General features: G+C 37.7%; 3 protein-coding genes across 3 annotated transcripts in view; 2 read left to right on the top strand and 1 right to left on the bottom strand.

Annotated features, from left to right (window-relative positions):
• The window catches only part of MMP26 (matrix metallopeptidase 26), a gene marked incomplete at both ends in the record, with an annotated part of 52,562 nt that overhangs the window by 18,167 nt on the left and 17,767 nt on the right, over window positions 1-16,628 (top strand).
• LOC308233372 (olfactory receptor 52D1-like) lies at window positions 2,783-3,727 on the top strand (the record flags this gene model as incomplete). Its single annotated transcript, XM_080640297.1, has 1 exon — window positions 2,783-3,727. The coding sequence occupies one exon, from the start codon at window positions 2,783-2,785 to the stop codon at window positions 3,725-3,727; it is 945 nt and encodes a 314-aa protein (XP_080496423.1).
• Window positions 9,729-10,679, bottom strand: LOC308257753 (olfactory receptor 52A5-like; the record flags this gene model as incomplete). Its single annotated transcript, XM_080687835.1, has 1 exon — window positions 9,729-10,679. The coding sequence occupies one exon, from the start codon at window positions 10,677-10,679 to the stop codon at window positions 9,729-9,731; it is 951 nt and encodes a 316-aa protein (XP_080543961.1).

A 16,628-nucleotide genomic window follows, 5' to 3' on the forward strand; every position in this document is an offset into this window, starting at 1 on the left:
GAGGCAGTGACAAACCAGCATAAATCTGCCTCCAGCTCAGACACTTCATCTTATTCTGGACATCAACAGATCTTGTCTGAACTTCATGTGGACAGTTGCTTTGCTGGTCCCAGTCCCACTGTGGTCAGACTCACAACCATCTACAGGTACTATTCTAGGAAAACAGAGAAGAAGAAGGAGGGAAAAGAGTAGAAACTCCTGGAATGCAAAGTCATGTAGGAAAAAGAGATTCCTGAATACTAATCACCAACCCTTTTAAGTCCATGGTTGGGTTCTGCAATTTTTAGAATATCCAGTGGCATTCTTTAGGGAAGAATAAGTATCTTTCTAATTTTTACACCTAAATTGATGATCTCTTTACTTGAAATTAATGTTGATATTGTTGTTGCTGGCAATTATTTTTGATAGCTCAGGCAAAAATTTACCATGTTGCTTAAAGCACTAATAATATCCTAATGCCACCACCATATGGAGAATTTTATCTACTGTATTCCTGATTGATGATCATTCAATTTCTAACTGATAATGAGTTTGTGACAGGGCTATTTCCCCTATTGAACTAAAATGAACCTTTTAAATTTTTTTAGCATCTTTTACTTGGTCAGGTATCTCTCTCTGGTGATACTAAATTCTTTTTTTCACTCAAGAATATAATGAATCTAAAAATATTTGAGGATATAATTACCAGGGCCATCAAATCTTTCTTCTTATGTTATCAATTCCAGACTATTAATTTATCTTAGTTACAGTTTCTTTCTAAGAAACAAAAAACAAAAAGAACAGTATGCCCTGGCCATTGTGGCTCAGTTGGTTGGACTGTCATTCTCTGCACTGAAGGGTCACAGTTTCACTTCCCAACCAGGGCACATACCCAGGTTGTGGGAGGCAACCAATCAATGTCTCTCTCTCTCTCTCTCTCTCCCTCTCTCTCTCTCTCTCTCTCTAACTCTCCCATCCTCTCTCTCTAAAAAATGGAAAAATATATCCTCGGGTAAGGATTAATTTAAGCAAAACAACAAACAAACAAACAAACGAAAAAGAACATTACTTCTTGCATCTTTCACTTAAACTTTGTACTTCATACTAAAAGAAGAAAATATTCCAAGAATTATGTCAAGAATTTTGTTTTATATAATGTTGGAATTCAATGATGGATTTAATCCTCCTTACAATTTTTAAGGTAAGCTTTATCCCACTTTTGATATGAAAAAAAAAGGAGGTTCAAAGGCCTAAACAATTTGTTCAAATTACATCTGATTGATTACAAAATAAGTGGCAGGGCTGAGATTGTATCTCAAACATGTGTAATCTCAAAGATCTTGCTATTATCGCTATACCAAGTTAAATTCCAGGAGACCAACCTATTATTCAGCTATGCTGTGCCTTTTACCAAATGCAGTTGATATATGACATACTTAGATCTGAACATATCAATTACATGATGTATATATGTGGGGTTTTAGCAGACATGCCACTCTATTTTGGTATTTAAATATTTAGAATAAATTAATTACCAAAAATATAAATAATCCAAATTCATCAACAATAAAAATGACACAATATTAATATTACTATACTTTTATTTTTAAAGCAACTTTGTGTTATATTGTTTCATCCTAATTTCAGTTTGAGTTTTGTATATGGTCACAGGAAATGAAAATGTTTTAAACTTGATTGTGAAGAAAGCTATAGCAATTTGTATATAATTATAGTTGCAAACAGCTCTGCAACACTTTAAGAGTTTATTTTAAACTTTTATTGAAAATTTTCTTTGGTGTGATTCTTTTAAATATTATATAGTTGGACTATTTCTAACAAAATCTGGAATTTAAACTTTAATAGTGGAATTTAATTTCAGTCATATTAATAACAAAAAAGCTTTTTTTTATTCCTTTATTTTTATTTACTATATACTTTTTTGTTTTTTTACTTTTAATCTGTTAAATATACTATTTAATCTATAACAGCAAATAATTTATAAATATGCATTTTTATTCAAAATAATTATGTAGGTCAAAATGTTCAGCAAATACAGTAGTCTTATTTCTATGGAAATATGTATGACAATTAATCACTGAACTATGTTCCCCATACAAAACCACATGAATTCACATATATATGCCACCCCATTAAGTTTTACTTTTACCCACTCCCTACAATGCTTTAATACTAAACTACTGGAACTTGAATACTAAACTATTATCTATTGAGGCTTTTTTTGGATTCCACCTTTATCATCCAAAATATTCATTCCAGAATTGTGTCAGGTGTAAGATCAGCTGGTTTCTGAGGTTCTTTGTAAAAATCAACAAATACTCCAGAGAAACCTAAAGAAACAAGGCCAATCTCAAGAGCTGAGGACCCTGGAATGATAAAAATCAACATCCTCATCTTGAGTGAAAGCCATGATTTCTAGCTTTTACCTATAATGTTGAAAATGTGGGGTCTCTTGCCAGGCCCTGCTGAGAAAATAAATCCTATAGGATTTCACACAGTGAATATTAAATGGGATCAGAGCCACAATCTAAACTATGGAGTTGATATGTCTTTATTGAGAATTAATCCCTGAGACTATTTCTTCCTTTTGCAGCCTAGGATTATCTCCTTTCTCATTACAAGTTGCAGAAACATTTATTTGATCATTAGTTGACATAATATAATTATGATTGCCACCATAAAGTACTACCCAGTATTTTAAATGGAAATATACACTGATTTCAAAATGTCCCTTGTTTCTGTCTCCCCAGGAATCAGCCCTTGGAGGAAGGAGCTCAGGGAAGGGATGTCTTCTTGCAACAGCTCCATTCCTCAGCCCTTGACATTTGTCCTGGCTGGAATTCCTGGCCTGGAATCTTCCCATGGCTGGTTCTCTGTGCCTTTCTTCTTGGTCTTTGTCATTACAGTCATTGGCAATGCCACCATCTTATGCATCATCCGGGTAGAGAAGAATCTTCATGAGCCCATGTTTCTCCTCCTGGCCATGCTATCAGTTGTTGACCTCTCCCTGGTCAGTGTTACTGTGCCCCGCATGCTGGGTATCTTCTGGATGAATGCCAAAGAAATCAGCTTCAATGCTTGCCTCACCCAGATGTTTTTCATCCCTTCCTTTTATGTCATGGAGTCTGGGATCCTCCTGGCCATGGCTTTTGACAGATTTGTGGCTATCTGGCACCCTCTGAGATACACAACTATCCTTGCTAACAACATGCTTGTGAAGATGGCACTGGCTGTCCTGGCCAGGGCAGTGGCAGTGTTGACCCCAGCACCCATCCTAGCAAAAAGACTGGAAAGCTTCCAAACCCATGTCATTGCTTACTCCTACTGTGCCTACATGGCTGTGGTGCAGATAGCCTGTGGAGACATCTCTGACCACATTGTCTATGGCCTCATGGTTATCGTAGCATCTGTGGGATTTGATCTGTTTTTTATCAGTCTGTCATATGGGCTGATCCTTCATGCTGTCTTTCGAATACCCTCTTGGGAGGCACGGGGCAAAGCTCTCAGCACATGTGGCTCTCATCTTTGTGTCATTGCTCTCTTTTATTCTCCTGTTGTCTTTTCTGTTCTGGCCCAGATTTTAGGCTATCATATGGCTCCTCATCTACAGATTATCATTGACAATCTCTATTTCCTGGTGCCTCCCATGATCAACCCTTTGATATATGGAGCCCGGACCAAGCAAATGCGGGAGTGGGTGCTTCGGATCCTGCACTGTCGTGGAGACTGAGGTTGATACCTGAGGTAGACAAGGACCTGGGATATGGAGCTGAAATCATGTTAGGTTGGAGGTAGAGATAAATCATGCCAGATTGGGGGCTTCATGGGAAAAGGAATAACTAAGGCAAGAGGAGGCCTTAGTCAGTGTGGGAATATAACTGAGACATGTTCTTTTCATCAGAATATTGTTTTTGGGAAAACCTCATGACCAGAAACCTCCTCAAATGCTGGTGCAAGTAATAACATAGGAAAACATATTGTTTTTAATTTATTGTTTATCTGATCACATTGCATAACATAAATGGGAAGAACATTATTTCAAATGAGGTAACAATAAATTTAGGTATACAGTATCAAGACCTCTGAGCACCACTATTTATCCTAAGATTTTTTTATTTAATGATTTCTCTTTCACATTTATGTTTTAGATATTTCACCAATATGGAACTATATATCATGGAAAGTAATCCTAATGGAAATAAGTATGTATAAATGTCCATGCTCATGTCAATGAGTAAAGATCTTTTATATCTGAAGGTTTTTAATAGAGAAGATTCTTCTTTAGAGAGTTACTATTAGTGTCATAATCTGGAACCAATATACAGTAGACTGAATTTTATAGGAAAACATGGGGGGAGGAGGAACAGAACCTAAATCTATTCTTTCTTTAGCTTCACATTTTCCTTCTACCTACCTATATTTGTTTTCACAAATTTAAGTCACCCAAATCTGTATCTTGAACCATGAATTATGTCTGTCTTCCAGTAAACATATTGTAACAGCTTTGTGAACCACTCTTCACATGCATCTTAAGCTTAAGTCTTTCCAAACTAAGCTTTTAGTCTCTGTTCCAGCTAGATTATCCCTCTATGTTCCCAATTTTTGTTCATTTGACTTAAATTAAGTTTAAATAGAGTTAAATTAAGTTTAAAACCTTGATATTCTTATTTATTTTTATTTTCTTCCCTTCATCCAAACAATCACCAAGATTTCTCTCTACATTTCCACTATATTTTTTTCTGTCTTGCACTTTATCACTTAGGATTTCTGTACTGCAAAATTCTTCTAACTAATTTTCATATATCCAATTTCTATCATATTCAAGGTTGTTATTAACTCTGTAACTGGAGTTTTATTCCCAAATATCTTCTTTTGTCTACTTAAAATCTTCAACAGTCTGTTTCTCAAGATAAAATCTTAACTTCATAGCATGGCATTCAAATAATAGCATGACTTAACTCCAGTCTGCATTTCCAGGTGCTTTATTTTTGCTAAATCACAATATAAGCATCAATCTGGCCAAACCTACTGCTTTATTTGTAAAGATGCTACACATCCTTTGCTACTTTAGCTCAGTCTTTGTGTTACTTGGGAGGCATTTTCCCTTGATCTTTCTTAGTCAAAACCCTTCCCATCTCAAGAGACACTTTCTTCAATTTGTTTTCCTTAATGCCTGTCTTCACATGATACCAACCTGTCATTTTCTGTACTGCCAGACACTTTAGGTTTCTTTGACATATATTTGTCCACGATCTGTCCTGTACTTCAGATATTAATCTGCATGCCTTGCCATCCCTCTTACACTGACATTTCTTGAAGGGCATGGGCCATGCCCAGAAATTGATTTTTATACTACACATAAGCAGATCTTAAAATCTTGTCTTAGTTTTTTAAAAATGTTATTTAAACACCAGCTCATAAACCAAGGGAAATATGCATGTAAATTATGACCATCTCCCTATCCCTAAAGTTCATAATTTAGATATCCCCAGCTCTACCTGAAACAAATATGACACAGGTGATATTTATTTCATACACCCATACACAAATATACATGCTTTTTATTTCAGATACATACTTCTTATTGTCTTATTTGTTTATAGACATCTCTCTCTGTCTCTTTCTCTCTCTCTCTAACCACTATCATACTTATGTTTATACATTTTCATACATTCACAAGAACACGTGTGCATACATATATCTGATGTACTTATCAATTATATCAATAAATATACAAAAACACTATTAACCTTTTCAGAGTTTGTCTGCACCAATTTTAAGATACATGTATTTACTCAAACAAATTAATAACTCCTCTCAGAATTCTACAACTGAAAGGCTCTGAGTTGGGCCCTGGTTGCACAGAACCAACTCAAGGCTCAGTGTAATCAAAAAGATATTCATTCAAGGCACTGGCTGCAGGTGGACTGTGTCTGAGAAAGGAGTCAGGGGTTAATGGGGAGGGAGCAGGCTTTCTATGTCCACAGGGAGAGCTGCAGACAGAGCTTCACTGACAGTCCTATCTGGGACATGGCCCCCAGTTGTAGTTTTACGGCCTTGCCCTTTGTCCTTCTGCTGGTGCCAGCCGTCCTTCCTCCTGGGGGAGCGGTTCAGGAGTTATGGTCTTCAGGAATTTCTGTAAAATAACCACTCAAGGGGAGCATGTTTGTGCAAGCTTAGGCTTGCAGAAGGAGCTTTCTTTTGTTAGCCCCTGCTGAGTTTGATCCCTGTTTCTTGATTAACCCTTTCAACAACTACATGCTCTTTATCAGCTTTTAGGGCTCATCTCCTGCAATACTTCCTCCTTCCCTAACTTCCTGCCTCTTTTTATCCTGTATTTTGTATTGCATTCATTTCAGTGGTCTCCAATGTCACCTCTCATTTGTCAGTCATAACACATATAAGTTTAATAAAAAATGTGTTGAGTAGGTCAGGTCCCATTTCAAATAACTTCTCTGATGAAGCAACACAAATATGAAAGAATGTGTGAACTTATTTGGCTTATGGGCTAAAAATAAAAGAAATGAAGGAAAGATGAGAGGACAAAAAGAAAGGAGGAAGAGAAAGGACAGAGAGAGGGAAGAAAAGAGGGAAGGAAGGAGGGACGAAAGAAGCATTTTGTTTGGCCAAAATTCTTCTCTATTGAGGGATACTTTCTTAGTGAAATCTCTTCAACTCCACTTCTGAATTTTATGTAGAACATAATATTTCAACTTCAGTGGGCCAATGTGTTTCCTCAAGTATAATCCCCCTTCCCAATCATTATGATTGTCTTTTGCTATGTAACAAACAAACCATGTGTAGTGTTGACCCGGCTCATTTTATATTCTCACTTTACGTCTTCACATGGTTGCATGACACAAAGGGGCTGCATTTGGATTCTCAGAAGGTTCGTCAGCATGGACATCATTCAATAAGGCTTCTTCACTGACAAGCTTCAGTACTCCTTCCCTGGGCTCTCTCTCTAAATTCCCTGGGTTTCTTACCCGTGTTTCGGGGCTTCAAAAGATAAAAGCAGAAGCTAGGAGGCTAGATATGGTCTGTATCGAATAATTCTTTTAATTTTGGGCTCTCACTGTCCTTTTCGGTCTAACCCGGCAGACTTTTGATTAATAAGGAATCTTAAAATATGCATACTGATTTTCCAGAGGCCTGCTCTTACTTTAAGAGTGTATCAGGTTCAGCTGAAGTGTCAGCCTGCTCCACCCAGAGAAGCACACTTTGTGAGAATCCATGGAAATGAGCCTGAGCCACTGGAGCCCACTCCCCATAAATTCATGGCATGATGAGTGGAAAAAAAAAGAAAAACAAAGAAAAAAAAACACCTCTGTACTAATAAAAATGTTTTTCTTAATTGAGTTGAAATGTGGTGTTCCTTCCCTCCCCCCATCAAAAAAAAGTAATTAAAGAAAACTTTGTGTCCTACAAAAGAAGAGGAGATAATGTCTAGAAAAAAGTCAATGTTCAAATTCAGAAATATCATAAACCTTTATGGTTTTTCTGAGTCCTACATGAAAGTTAAACACTTCTTTAACTCATCTTTTTCTAAACATTTTATTAGATGTAGTACCTTCAACATTTTCTTGAAATGTTCACTATGTATATATTTTTTAGTTTTCTGCATAAAAAAAAAAGGTGATAGTTTTGTCAATTGTTCCACGACTACAAAGCACAGATCCCTGTATTCTCTGGTACTTAGTAACAATGTTGTCACTCTATTTAAAGCCTTCTTTAACATTGGTACCCTTTAAGCTTCTGTCCATCTGCTCTCAAAGCAAATGCTGCATGTTTTAGGCTTTTGTTACTGCAAAATCCAACTCTTCACACCATTTTTTCCTTACATTTAACTATTGTTGTGTAATACAACAACCCAACACTTGGTAGGTTTAAACAACAGCTTATGATTTTTTTTTTCCCCTCAAAGTTCTGTTGATTGCTTGGCCCCAGCTGTGAAGTTCTCCCTGGGAGTCCCTCAAGCAGTTGCTAATACTGTTTAAAAGAAGAATCCAGGTCTGGATAAAAGGCTTCTTTTCCTCTCAGATGTCAGGCATTCAGTCCCCCTCCACAATGTCAGGCACTTTGCTCCCTCAGAGTAGAACCCAGGGGGTTCTTACAAGTTGGCATGAAAATAAGAAAGGTAGGATATCAGTTAAGGTCTCTGCCAAGAACTGACACACATTTACTTCTGTTGTATTCTTAGCAGTTGCAGGGGCTCAAACTTATTGAGAGGAATAAATAAGAGTTTATTCTTCATGATGGTGAGGCAAGATCACATATGGAAGATAGTTATAGCCATGCTTAGAAAGTACAATTTGCCACACTCAGCTTTCTTTCACTTCCATCATAAATAATTTTTCAGTTTCTACCTTCTCTCTAGGTTGTGTATTATGTTCCCAAACATCTCTATCATTGTTCACTTGAGACTATTTTCCAGTACTCCCCACATCATCTTGCATGATAAATATATATATTTCTCTCAGTTTTGTGGATTAGGGTTTTTCTCTGGAGATTCCAAGGTAGCCAGCACACCTTTGCTTATGTATACAGAGATGTATAGGGAGTCATGGAGCCAAGACACATGTCTTCCTTTCCAGGACAATGTGCCTTATTCTGCATGACACCAGTTTCCTCCCATAACTCAGAAGGTTTGCTTATTTTCTGGTTCCTCCTTCACTATGAGAAGACTCTCAATCCACTCCACATATTATTCCAGACAAGAAAGAAAAAAAAAAAAGATGAATTAAGCACAGTATGGAGTGGCTAAATCATGTAGAGGAAAGAAGTACTTAAATATTTTTACTATTTAAGTATCCCAACAACCATTCATTCATAAGTTCACATTTCCACCTATGGAAAATAATTATAGCCACAGTTGGAATCTGATAATAATAACATTCTTTAGAATGTGACATCTTTCCACTATATATGCTATGAGTGGGTAATGTCTTTATTTAGAGTTAATGCAAATAAATTTATTACTGACACTTATTTCTGACAGTTCTGACTCAACCCCGCTAGTGGTACTTCAGTTGCTATGATATTTTTGTAACCCCACCTGCCATGTGAAAAATGCCATCTGTATATAAGATTACTCACTCATTATTTAAAATTCACCATTGATAGTTTTTTATTCATACAAATACATTTTTATTTTGGGGGCAGTGTGTTTCCATAGAGTTCTTAGCAATAATGAGCTAAAATTTACCTTTTTATAAAAACTCCTGAAATGTATAAAATTTGCTGGTCACAATAATATATTCTGTCTAGCACATTCTTCTTACAATTCAAGAGCCAGTCATCAGAGCCTTCAAATTCTGTTTTTATAATAGTAAGAATTTTAAGATGTTTAATAATTTTACTTTCAATTCAGGAAAAAAAAGCAAAAATTTGTTTAATTTGTAGATGATTCACAAAGTGTTATACACCATAGGGAAGAAAGAAAGGTAGATTTTTAGACATAACTATATTATGCCATTAATTCTCATATCAGGGTTACAACAAAAGATAAAAAACAAAGGAAGAGAAAGATGATGGATGATAGGAATTCATGATATACATACATATTTTTCAACCAAGTTTATTTCAAATTTTGAGTGCTCTTGTTTGGGGACAATAGATTATTTAGGGGAGATCATTATAATGTAAAAACCTCACCAAGATATACATAGTGCAAGGAGTTTTCATCTTAAACAAATAAATACATGTATTTCCTATTTCGTATTATTTTTGGATCACTTCTGGGTGTCAGGCTTCAGAGTACAAATCTGTTCAACCCGCCTGCGAATCTCTTTGGTCTTCACACCATAGACAATGGGGTTAAGAGCAGGGGGCACAAGAAGATAGATGGTAGATAATAGGATATGGATATAGGGTGACACATGTCCAAAACGATGGCTGAAGAAGGAAAAAAAGGCAAGGATGTAAAACTCCAGGAAGACAAAAATATGGGCAGTACAAGTGTTGAATGCTTTAAGTCGTGCCTCTTTCTGGGGAAGATGAAAAACTGCCTGAAAAATTAGAATGTAGGAGATGAAGACAAAGATCATGTCAAAACCCAGAATTGCAAAAGCTACAAAGAGCCCATATGATTTGTTAATATGGACATCTTCTGCAGCCAGCTTGACCACAGCCATGTGCTCACAGTAGGAATGGACAATAACCACAGACTGGAAAAGTTGCAGTCGTTTAAGTAGAATGGGTAAAATCCCAACAAGCACCGTTGCCCGGATGGCCACCATCAGTACTGACTGAACTAGAAAGAAAGGTGTAAGGATGGATGTGTGCCTCAAAGGATTACAGATGGCAACATAGCGGTCAAAGGCCATGGCCAACAGGATGCCAGATTCCATACTCTGCAAGGCATGAATGAAGAAGAGCTGGGTAAGGCAAGCATCAAATGCCATGGAATAAGAGCCAAACCAGAAGATGGCCAACATCTTTGGAGCAATGGCTACACAGAGACCTAGGTCAGTGGCTGCCAGCACTGCCAGGAAGATGTACATGGGTTGGTGAAGACTGCGTTCCATAGGGATGATGATTAACAAGAAAATGTTCCCTAGCAGAGACACTAGGCATAAACCAAAAAAGGGAAATCCAATCCAAAACTGCACATGCTCTAGTCCAGGGATCCCAATCAGAATCACTGTCTTGGGGTTCAGATATGACATGTTGGTCGATTCCATCAGGTTGGTAAATCTTTTCCCCACTGACTCCATTACCGATTCAGAGAAAAAAATTACAGATAGGAAGAAAGAAGGGAATTTTCCTCACCATTTCTTCTGGAGCATGAAAAACATGATGAAAAGGTGGCCACATAACTGAACCTTTGGAAATCCATTTAAGTCAGTATCAGAATAGAATGCTTGGATATCTTTTTCCAAAGTCAATGTGGGTGTTTGTAGGGGAGGAAGGTAAATGCAGTGTTTATCACCTAGAAATTGTAGAAATGGAAATTATGATTCTAACAGCATTGATCTTGCTGGTTAATGAAGTGTTCTCAGGTGGTATCACAGATGACTAGCTTTTTTTTTTGTCTATACCCACCTCCTAACTTCAGACACGCTTCAGATTAGGCAAAATTTCTCTGTGACACTTAAAATTGTAGACTAGATCCATAATTTCATAGCCTTGTTCATTTTGTTCAAAGCTCAGAATCCCCATTTAGTGGCAGCCTTTCCAAATCTTACCATTTTCCCTAGTATAGGAAGCAAAATACCTCCCCACAAATTTAACAAATTGACTCTCAGATGAGAGAGTGAAGAAGTTTGTTCTTTCAGCAAATATTGGTTGATATGCCTATGTTCAGGATCATTATCCCGGTTCTTGGAAGTGATGTGGAGTTGCTTTTATCTGTAGTAGAGGAGCATATTTGACTTAGTGAGATAATTATGGTCTGTTCAATTTAAACGTGGTTGTGTAACAGAAGGGGGTAGGGGTGATGTAAGTACTCAAAGATCTTATAGGAGACAAAAAGTTGAGAAGATAGAAAAAAAGTCAGTTGAATTAAAGGCACAATTAATTAGGATAGAATAATAACATATATAAACTGACCTATTGGCTAAACCCTGTAGCTTAAATATTTTGATGATATTAATGTGTTTCAGATACAAAAGGGTAGGGTTGGCTGAGGCCATGCTACTATTTATAATGAAGTTCAACCTAACCTAGGTGCTTTCTTTCATTTTAATGTTATGAGTTGGCAGTAAAAATAAATTGAAATGAAATCTATTATATTGTTTCATTTCATACTGCAAACTTCTGATATTTTTATAACATTTCAACTCTTTTTCCTTAGAAATCTATTCACTAAAGCTTAAGAAACTTTATATACCCCCTTTTTTTCTTTTTCATTAACCATTCTACAAGCTTAACATCATTCAAAAGTTTTAACTTCCTTATGATTTTGTCATAGTCAAATACATTGAATAGGGAGTACCACTATAAATGGGACTTGTGTATTTTTCTTTAAAGGGAAACTAGAGGGATTACTGCTGTAAAATTATAAAAACAAAATTGACAGGTTCACAGTCAATAGGAATATATACACTTGGGTATAACTTTAATGTCCCCAATGTAATAAAATACTTTAAAAGTTGATGAAGTGAAGATTTTTTTACATGAGATTTAGTAGCTACATTCATCAGTAGACTATACCTAAGGCAATAAAGAGATATATACTAAAACATTTAGAAATTTTGTGAAAAGAAATTCCCTTTGCTGACCATATAAAATGACCCTTAGTAGGGTGATTTCTCTAGAAGTGATGGTAATAAATATGGATATATCTTGTTATTGTGACATGAGCAGATAAAGGTCATATATTTGATATATAAAAGATGATATATCCTACATTATTATTTACAAATTGTCTGACAATATAAGAATAAAAGTAAAATTTAGCTCCAAGTACACAATTATACATGATAATGAATTCATCAAATTACTTTTCTTCTATATAGTATAGTATGTATATTATATAATATATAAATTAATATTTATTATATAACTATAGGCCCAGTGCACGAAATTCATGCACTGGCCTTGTCTCCCCTAACTGCTCTCCCCTGCCAGCCCGATTGCCCCTGACTGCCCTTCCCTGCAGGCCTGGTTGCCCCTAAATTCCTTCCCTTCTAGACTGGTTACCCCTAACTGCCCTCCCCTCCTGGCCCGATTGCCCCTAACTGCCCTTCCCTGAGGCTAAAGCATTTAGAGCCATAAACAAAGTCAATCTTTCTGCAAAGACATGTATAATATTTTTACATTTTAAAATCTTAAATGTGTTTCATTTCAATAAATGTTGAGCATAACTCAATGATAGTGAATTAATTAGCATTACTGGAGAGGGCTGAGTTGGGATAGTGCTGAAAGATCATATGAGTTTCTGTCTTCGGGGTAGATAAGGGCAGGGGGTGTGTGTCCCTCAGCCAGCCTGCACCTTCTCCAATTTGGGACCCCTCAAGGGATGTCCGATTGCCCATTTAGGCCTGATGGGCAGTTGGACATCCCTCTCACAATCTAGGACTGCTGGCTCCCAACCACTCACCTGCCCGCCTGCCTTATTGCCCCTAACCGCTTCTGCCTGCCAGCCTGATCACACCCTAACCACTCCTCTGCGAACCTGATCGATGCCTAACTGCTCCCCTGCCAGCCCGATTACCCCTAATTGCCCTCCCCTGCCGGCCTGGTCACTCCCAACTGCCCTCTCCTGCTAAACTTGTCTCCCCTAACTGCTCTCCCCTGCCAGCCCGATTGCCCCTGACTGCCCTTCCCTGCAGGCCTGGTTGCCCCTAACTTCCTTCCCTTGCCAGACTGGTTACCCCTAACTGCCCTCCCCTGCCAGCCATCTTGTGTCCAATGGGGGTGGCCATCTTTGACCACATGGGGGCTGCCATCTTGTGTGTTGTAGTGATGGTCAATTTGCATATTACCTCTTTATTATGTAGTATATAAATGTTACATATTTTATAGTATATACTTATATAAATAGTATGTTCTATACTTTATATTATACAAACATACACATATATCCTATATAATAAAGAGGTAATATGCAAATTGACCATCACTCCAACACACATCATGGCCACCCCCATGTGGACACAAGATGGCTGCCACAAGATAGCTGACAGGGAAGAGCAGTTGTGGGCCATCTGGCCAGCAGGGGAGGGCAGTTGTGAGGGACCAGGCCTGCAAGGGATGGCAGTTGGGGGCAACCAGGCTGGCAAGGGAGGGCAGTTAGGTGTGACTGAGCCAGCAGGGGAGGGCATTTAGGGGTGACCAGGCCAGCAGGGAGGGCAATTAGGAGCAATTGGGCCAGCAGGGGAGCAGTTAGGCATCGATCAGGCTGGCAGAGGAGTGGTTGTGGGTGATCAGTCTGGCAGGCAGAAACGGTTAGGGGCAATCAGGCAGGTGGGCAGGTGAGTGGTTGGGAGCCAGCAGTCCTGGATTGTAAGAGGGATGTCCTACTGCCCATTTAGGCCCGCCTAAACAGGCAGTCAGACATCCCTCGAGGGGTTTCTAGATTGGAGAGGGTGCAGGCTGGGCTGAGGGACACACCCCCCCATGCATGAATTTCATGCACCAGGCCTCTAGTAAATATATAATATATCACCTTATATATTATACAGTATATGTATATATCTACATATATACATATCATATATATGTATGTAATTTTTTGTATATTGTGATTTTTGAAATCTTAAAATACCTTTCTCCCTGGGGAGAGACTGCCCCTCCTTATCTGGTCTAGAATATTCTTAGAGATAGCAAAGGTCCCAGCCAGGAGCATAGCTGTGCTGTGCAAACAAACCAATCCATACCCCCTTTATCTGTCCATGCACTCCAGGAGGCAATAGTCATCTGCCTTAATCATTTTAGTTACCAGGCAAGTAGAGGCCACTCCTGTACTCAAAGTCCACCCAAATTATTCAAACTAGCTAATCCTAAACTGTTTGCCCTTCTCTACCTTGCCTTTGCTGTGGACACCCTAGGAAAGGCCTTGGCTTTAGCACCCTAACTCCCCACCCCCATCTCCTCCTTGTGTCTCAACCCCCATCCCCATCACCCTATCATCTTGGTGGTTCTTATTTGATACTTCAAGGCCTGCTGTGCCTCCTGTCTTTAGGACCTGTTGGTTTAATGACCTTATTTTCCTGAGCCTTTCTTCTGTTTTTTTCTTATGGTTGCATCTGACTGATCTCTTATAAAAACCAAACCAACCAACAAACAAAAAACCAGTTTTTAAAATCATGGGATAGAATTTAGAAATATAACATAATTTAATGCTGGATCTACATATTTACCTCACATGGGATCTTGTCCACATTTCTTAAGCCTATATAACTATACATGGGAATAATAATAATATCACTTAATTCATTGAATTATTGGAAGGGCTAAATAAGTTTACACATGAAAAATTCAGTGCAAAGTATGGAAGAAAGTATTTACTTAATTTTTGGTAGCTAGTGTTTGTCAGAACTTTTAGAGAACTTTTGTGAAGACAGAGACACATTACTACCTTCTTAAGGACGTCTAAAACAAAATTCAGAAATAAGGAAACTTTCTGAAGAAAATATAAAAAATCCATGAGATGATGAAAATTCTGGAACAGAATAACTGTCCTCAATTTGATCTATATGATTGGACATTCATGTAGCAGATGAAATGACCTCTAGTGATGTGGAGACCTGGGTAGAGTCAACATACTAGTATTTCACTTATTTAAATTGATTTAGCCACTTCACCTGAGAAATAATCATATTCCCCATAAATGTCTTACTTGGTAGATGGGAAACATGTGAATAGGAAAACCAGTTTTCTGAAAGTGTTTAGATTTTTTTAAAAAGCTTTTAAGACATCAAAAGCATGCATTTTATGCAACTTGTCTTTCTATGGTAATCAGATCAGAAAGTGTTATTTGCTGGACTCTTTGAAAGAGAAAGAAAAAGGAATAAAAAGAAATCTTAAATGGAGATGGAGACAGGGTAAAGTAAGAAACAAGAGAAAAAGAAAAAAACACAGACAAAAAACAAACAAATGAGGTTTTAATGCCCCAGATAAAGAATAGACTGTATTTCAGGGGACAAGATCTGAGTTGTAGTTATAGTAGCAACAAGACCAGACACAAAAGCTCTTTAAGTAATAGGATGCTTCTAGCTTTGACTTTTTTTTTTTTAAAGTTCTCATGCTCAAACTGCAAACACACCATACTTTCCAACCCACAAGATCATCTCCTCTTATTTTTAATAGATTAAGCAATGTTAGAGCTATTTTGTAGGCAAACATTAGAAGAGGAAGCTGAAACCTTATTTTCATCTTGCCCTGCCACTAATTAACTGGAATGTGCCAGTTCTGAGTTTTCTTCAAATATAATTAAGAATATAGTAATAGATTATCTTTGCATCTCTTCTATCTCTAAATGACATGAGTATAATCTATCTTCTTATTAATGATAAACTTGAATAGGCAGGAAAAAGGTGACTGCCAAAGGAAAGTTTGTGACTGAGAGATGCAGAATCAAGATTATTTAATTCACTGCACTTTCCACTTCTGTCAAAATTTCCTGCAGTTAGCTTGGCCAGCGTGGGTCAGTGGTTGAGTGTCAACCTATGAACCAGGAGTTCACGGTTCAATTCCTGGTCAGGGCAAATGCCCGGGTTGCAGGCTCCATCTCCAATGTGGGGCCTGCAGGAGGCAGCCAATCAATGATTCTTTCTCATCATTGATGTTTCTATCTCTTTCCCTCTCCCTTCCTCTCTGAAATCAATAAAAATATATTTTAAAAAACTTGCTGCATTTAGAAACTCTGAGCAATACACAGGTCCCAATTCATGGAGAAGAAACTTACCCCAAAAAACAGATAGCTGGCTAGCTGGCTAGAATGTAGAATCAGTGGATGGAAGAGCCCTTTTCTGCGGGCTTTAGATTCTGAAAGGTATTAGCTACTAAGTGTCTCTCATGAACTGTCTTTAGCTGTTGCTTTTCTTGGCCTTAGAATCTTTTCTGATCCCAGTGCAATTTTCAGACCTTGCCCTAGAGAGGTCATTACACTGCTGAAACCCAGTTCTCTTTTATAGGAGAAAGGAAACCCTTGCTTGAGGGCAGGTAGTCAGGAAACACTTAGTTAC

The sequence above is a fragment of the Plecotus auritus genome (genome assembly GCF_963455305.1).
Source record: "Plecotus auritus genome assembly, chromosome: 9".
In the NCBI taxonomy this organism is placed as follows: Eukaryota; Metazoa; Chordata; class Mammalia; order Chiroptera; family Vespertilionidae; genus Plecotus; species Plecotus auritus.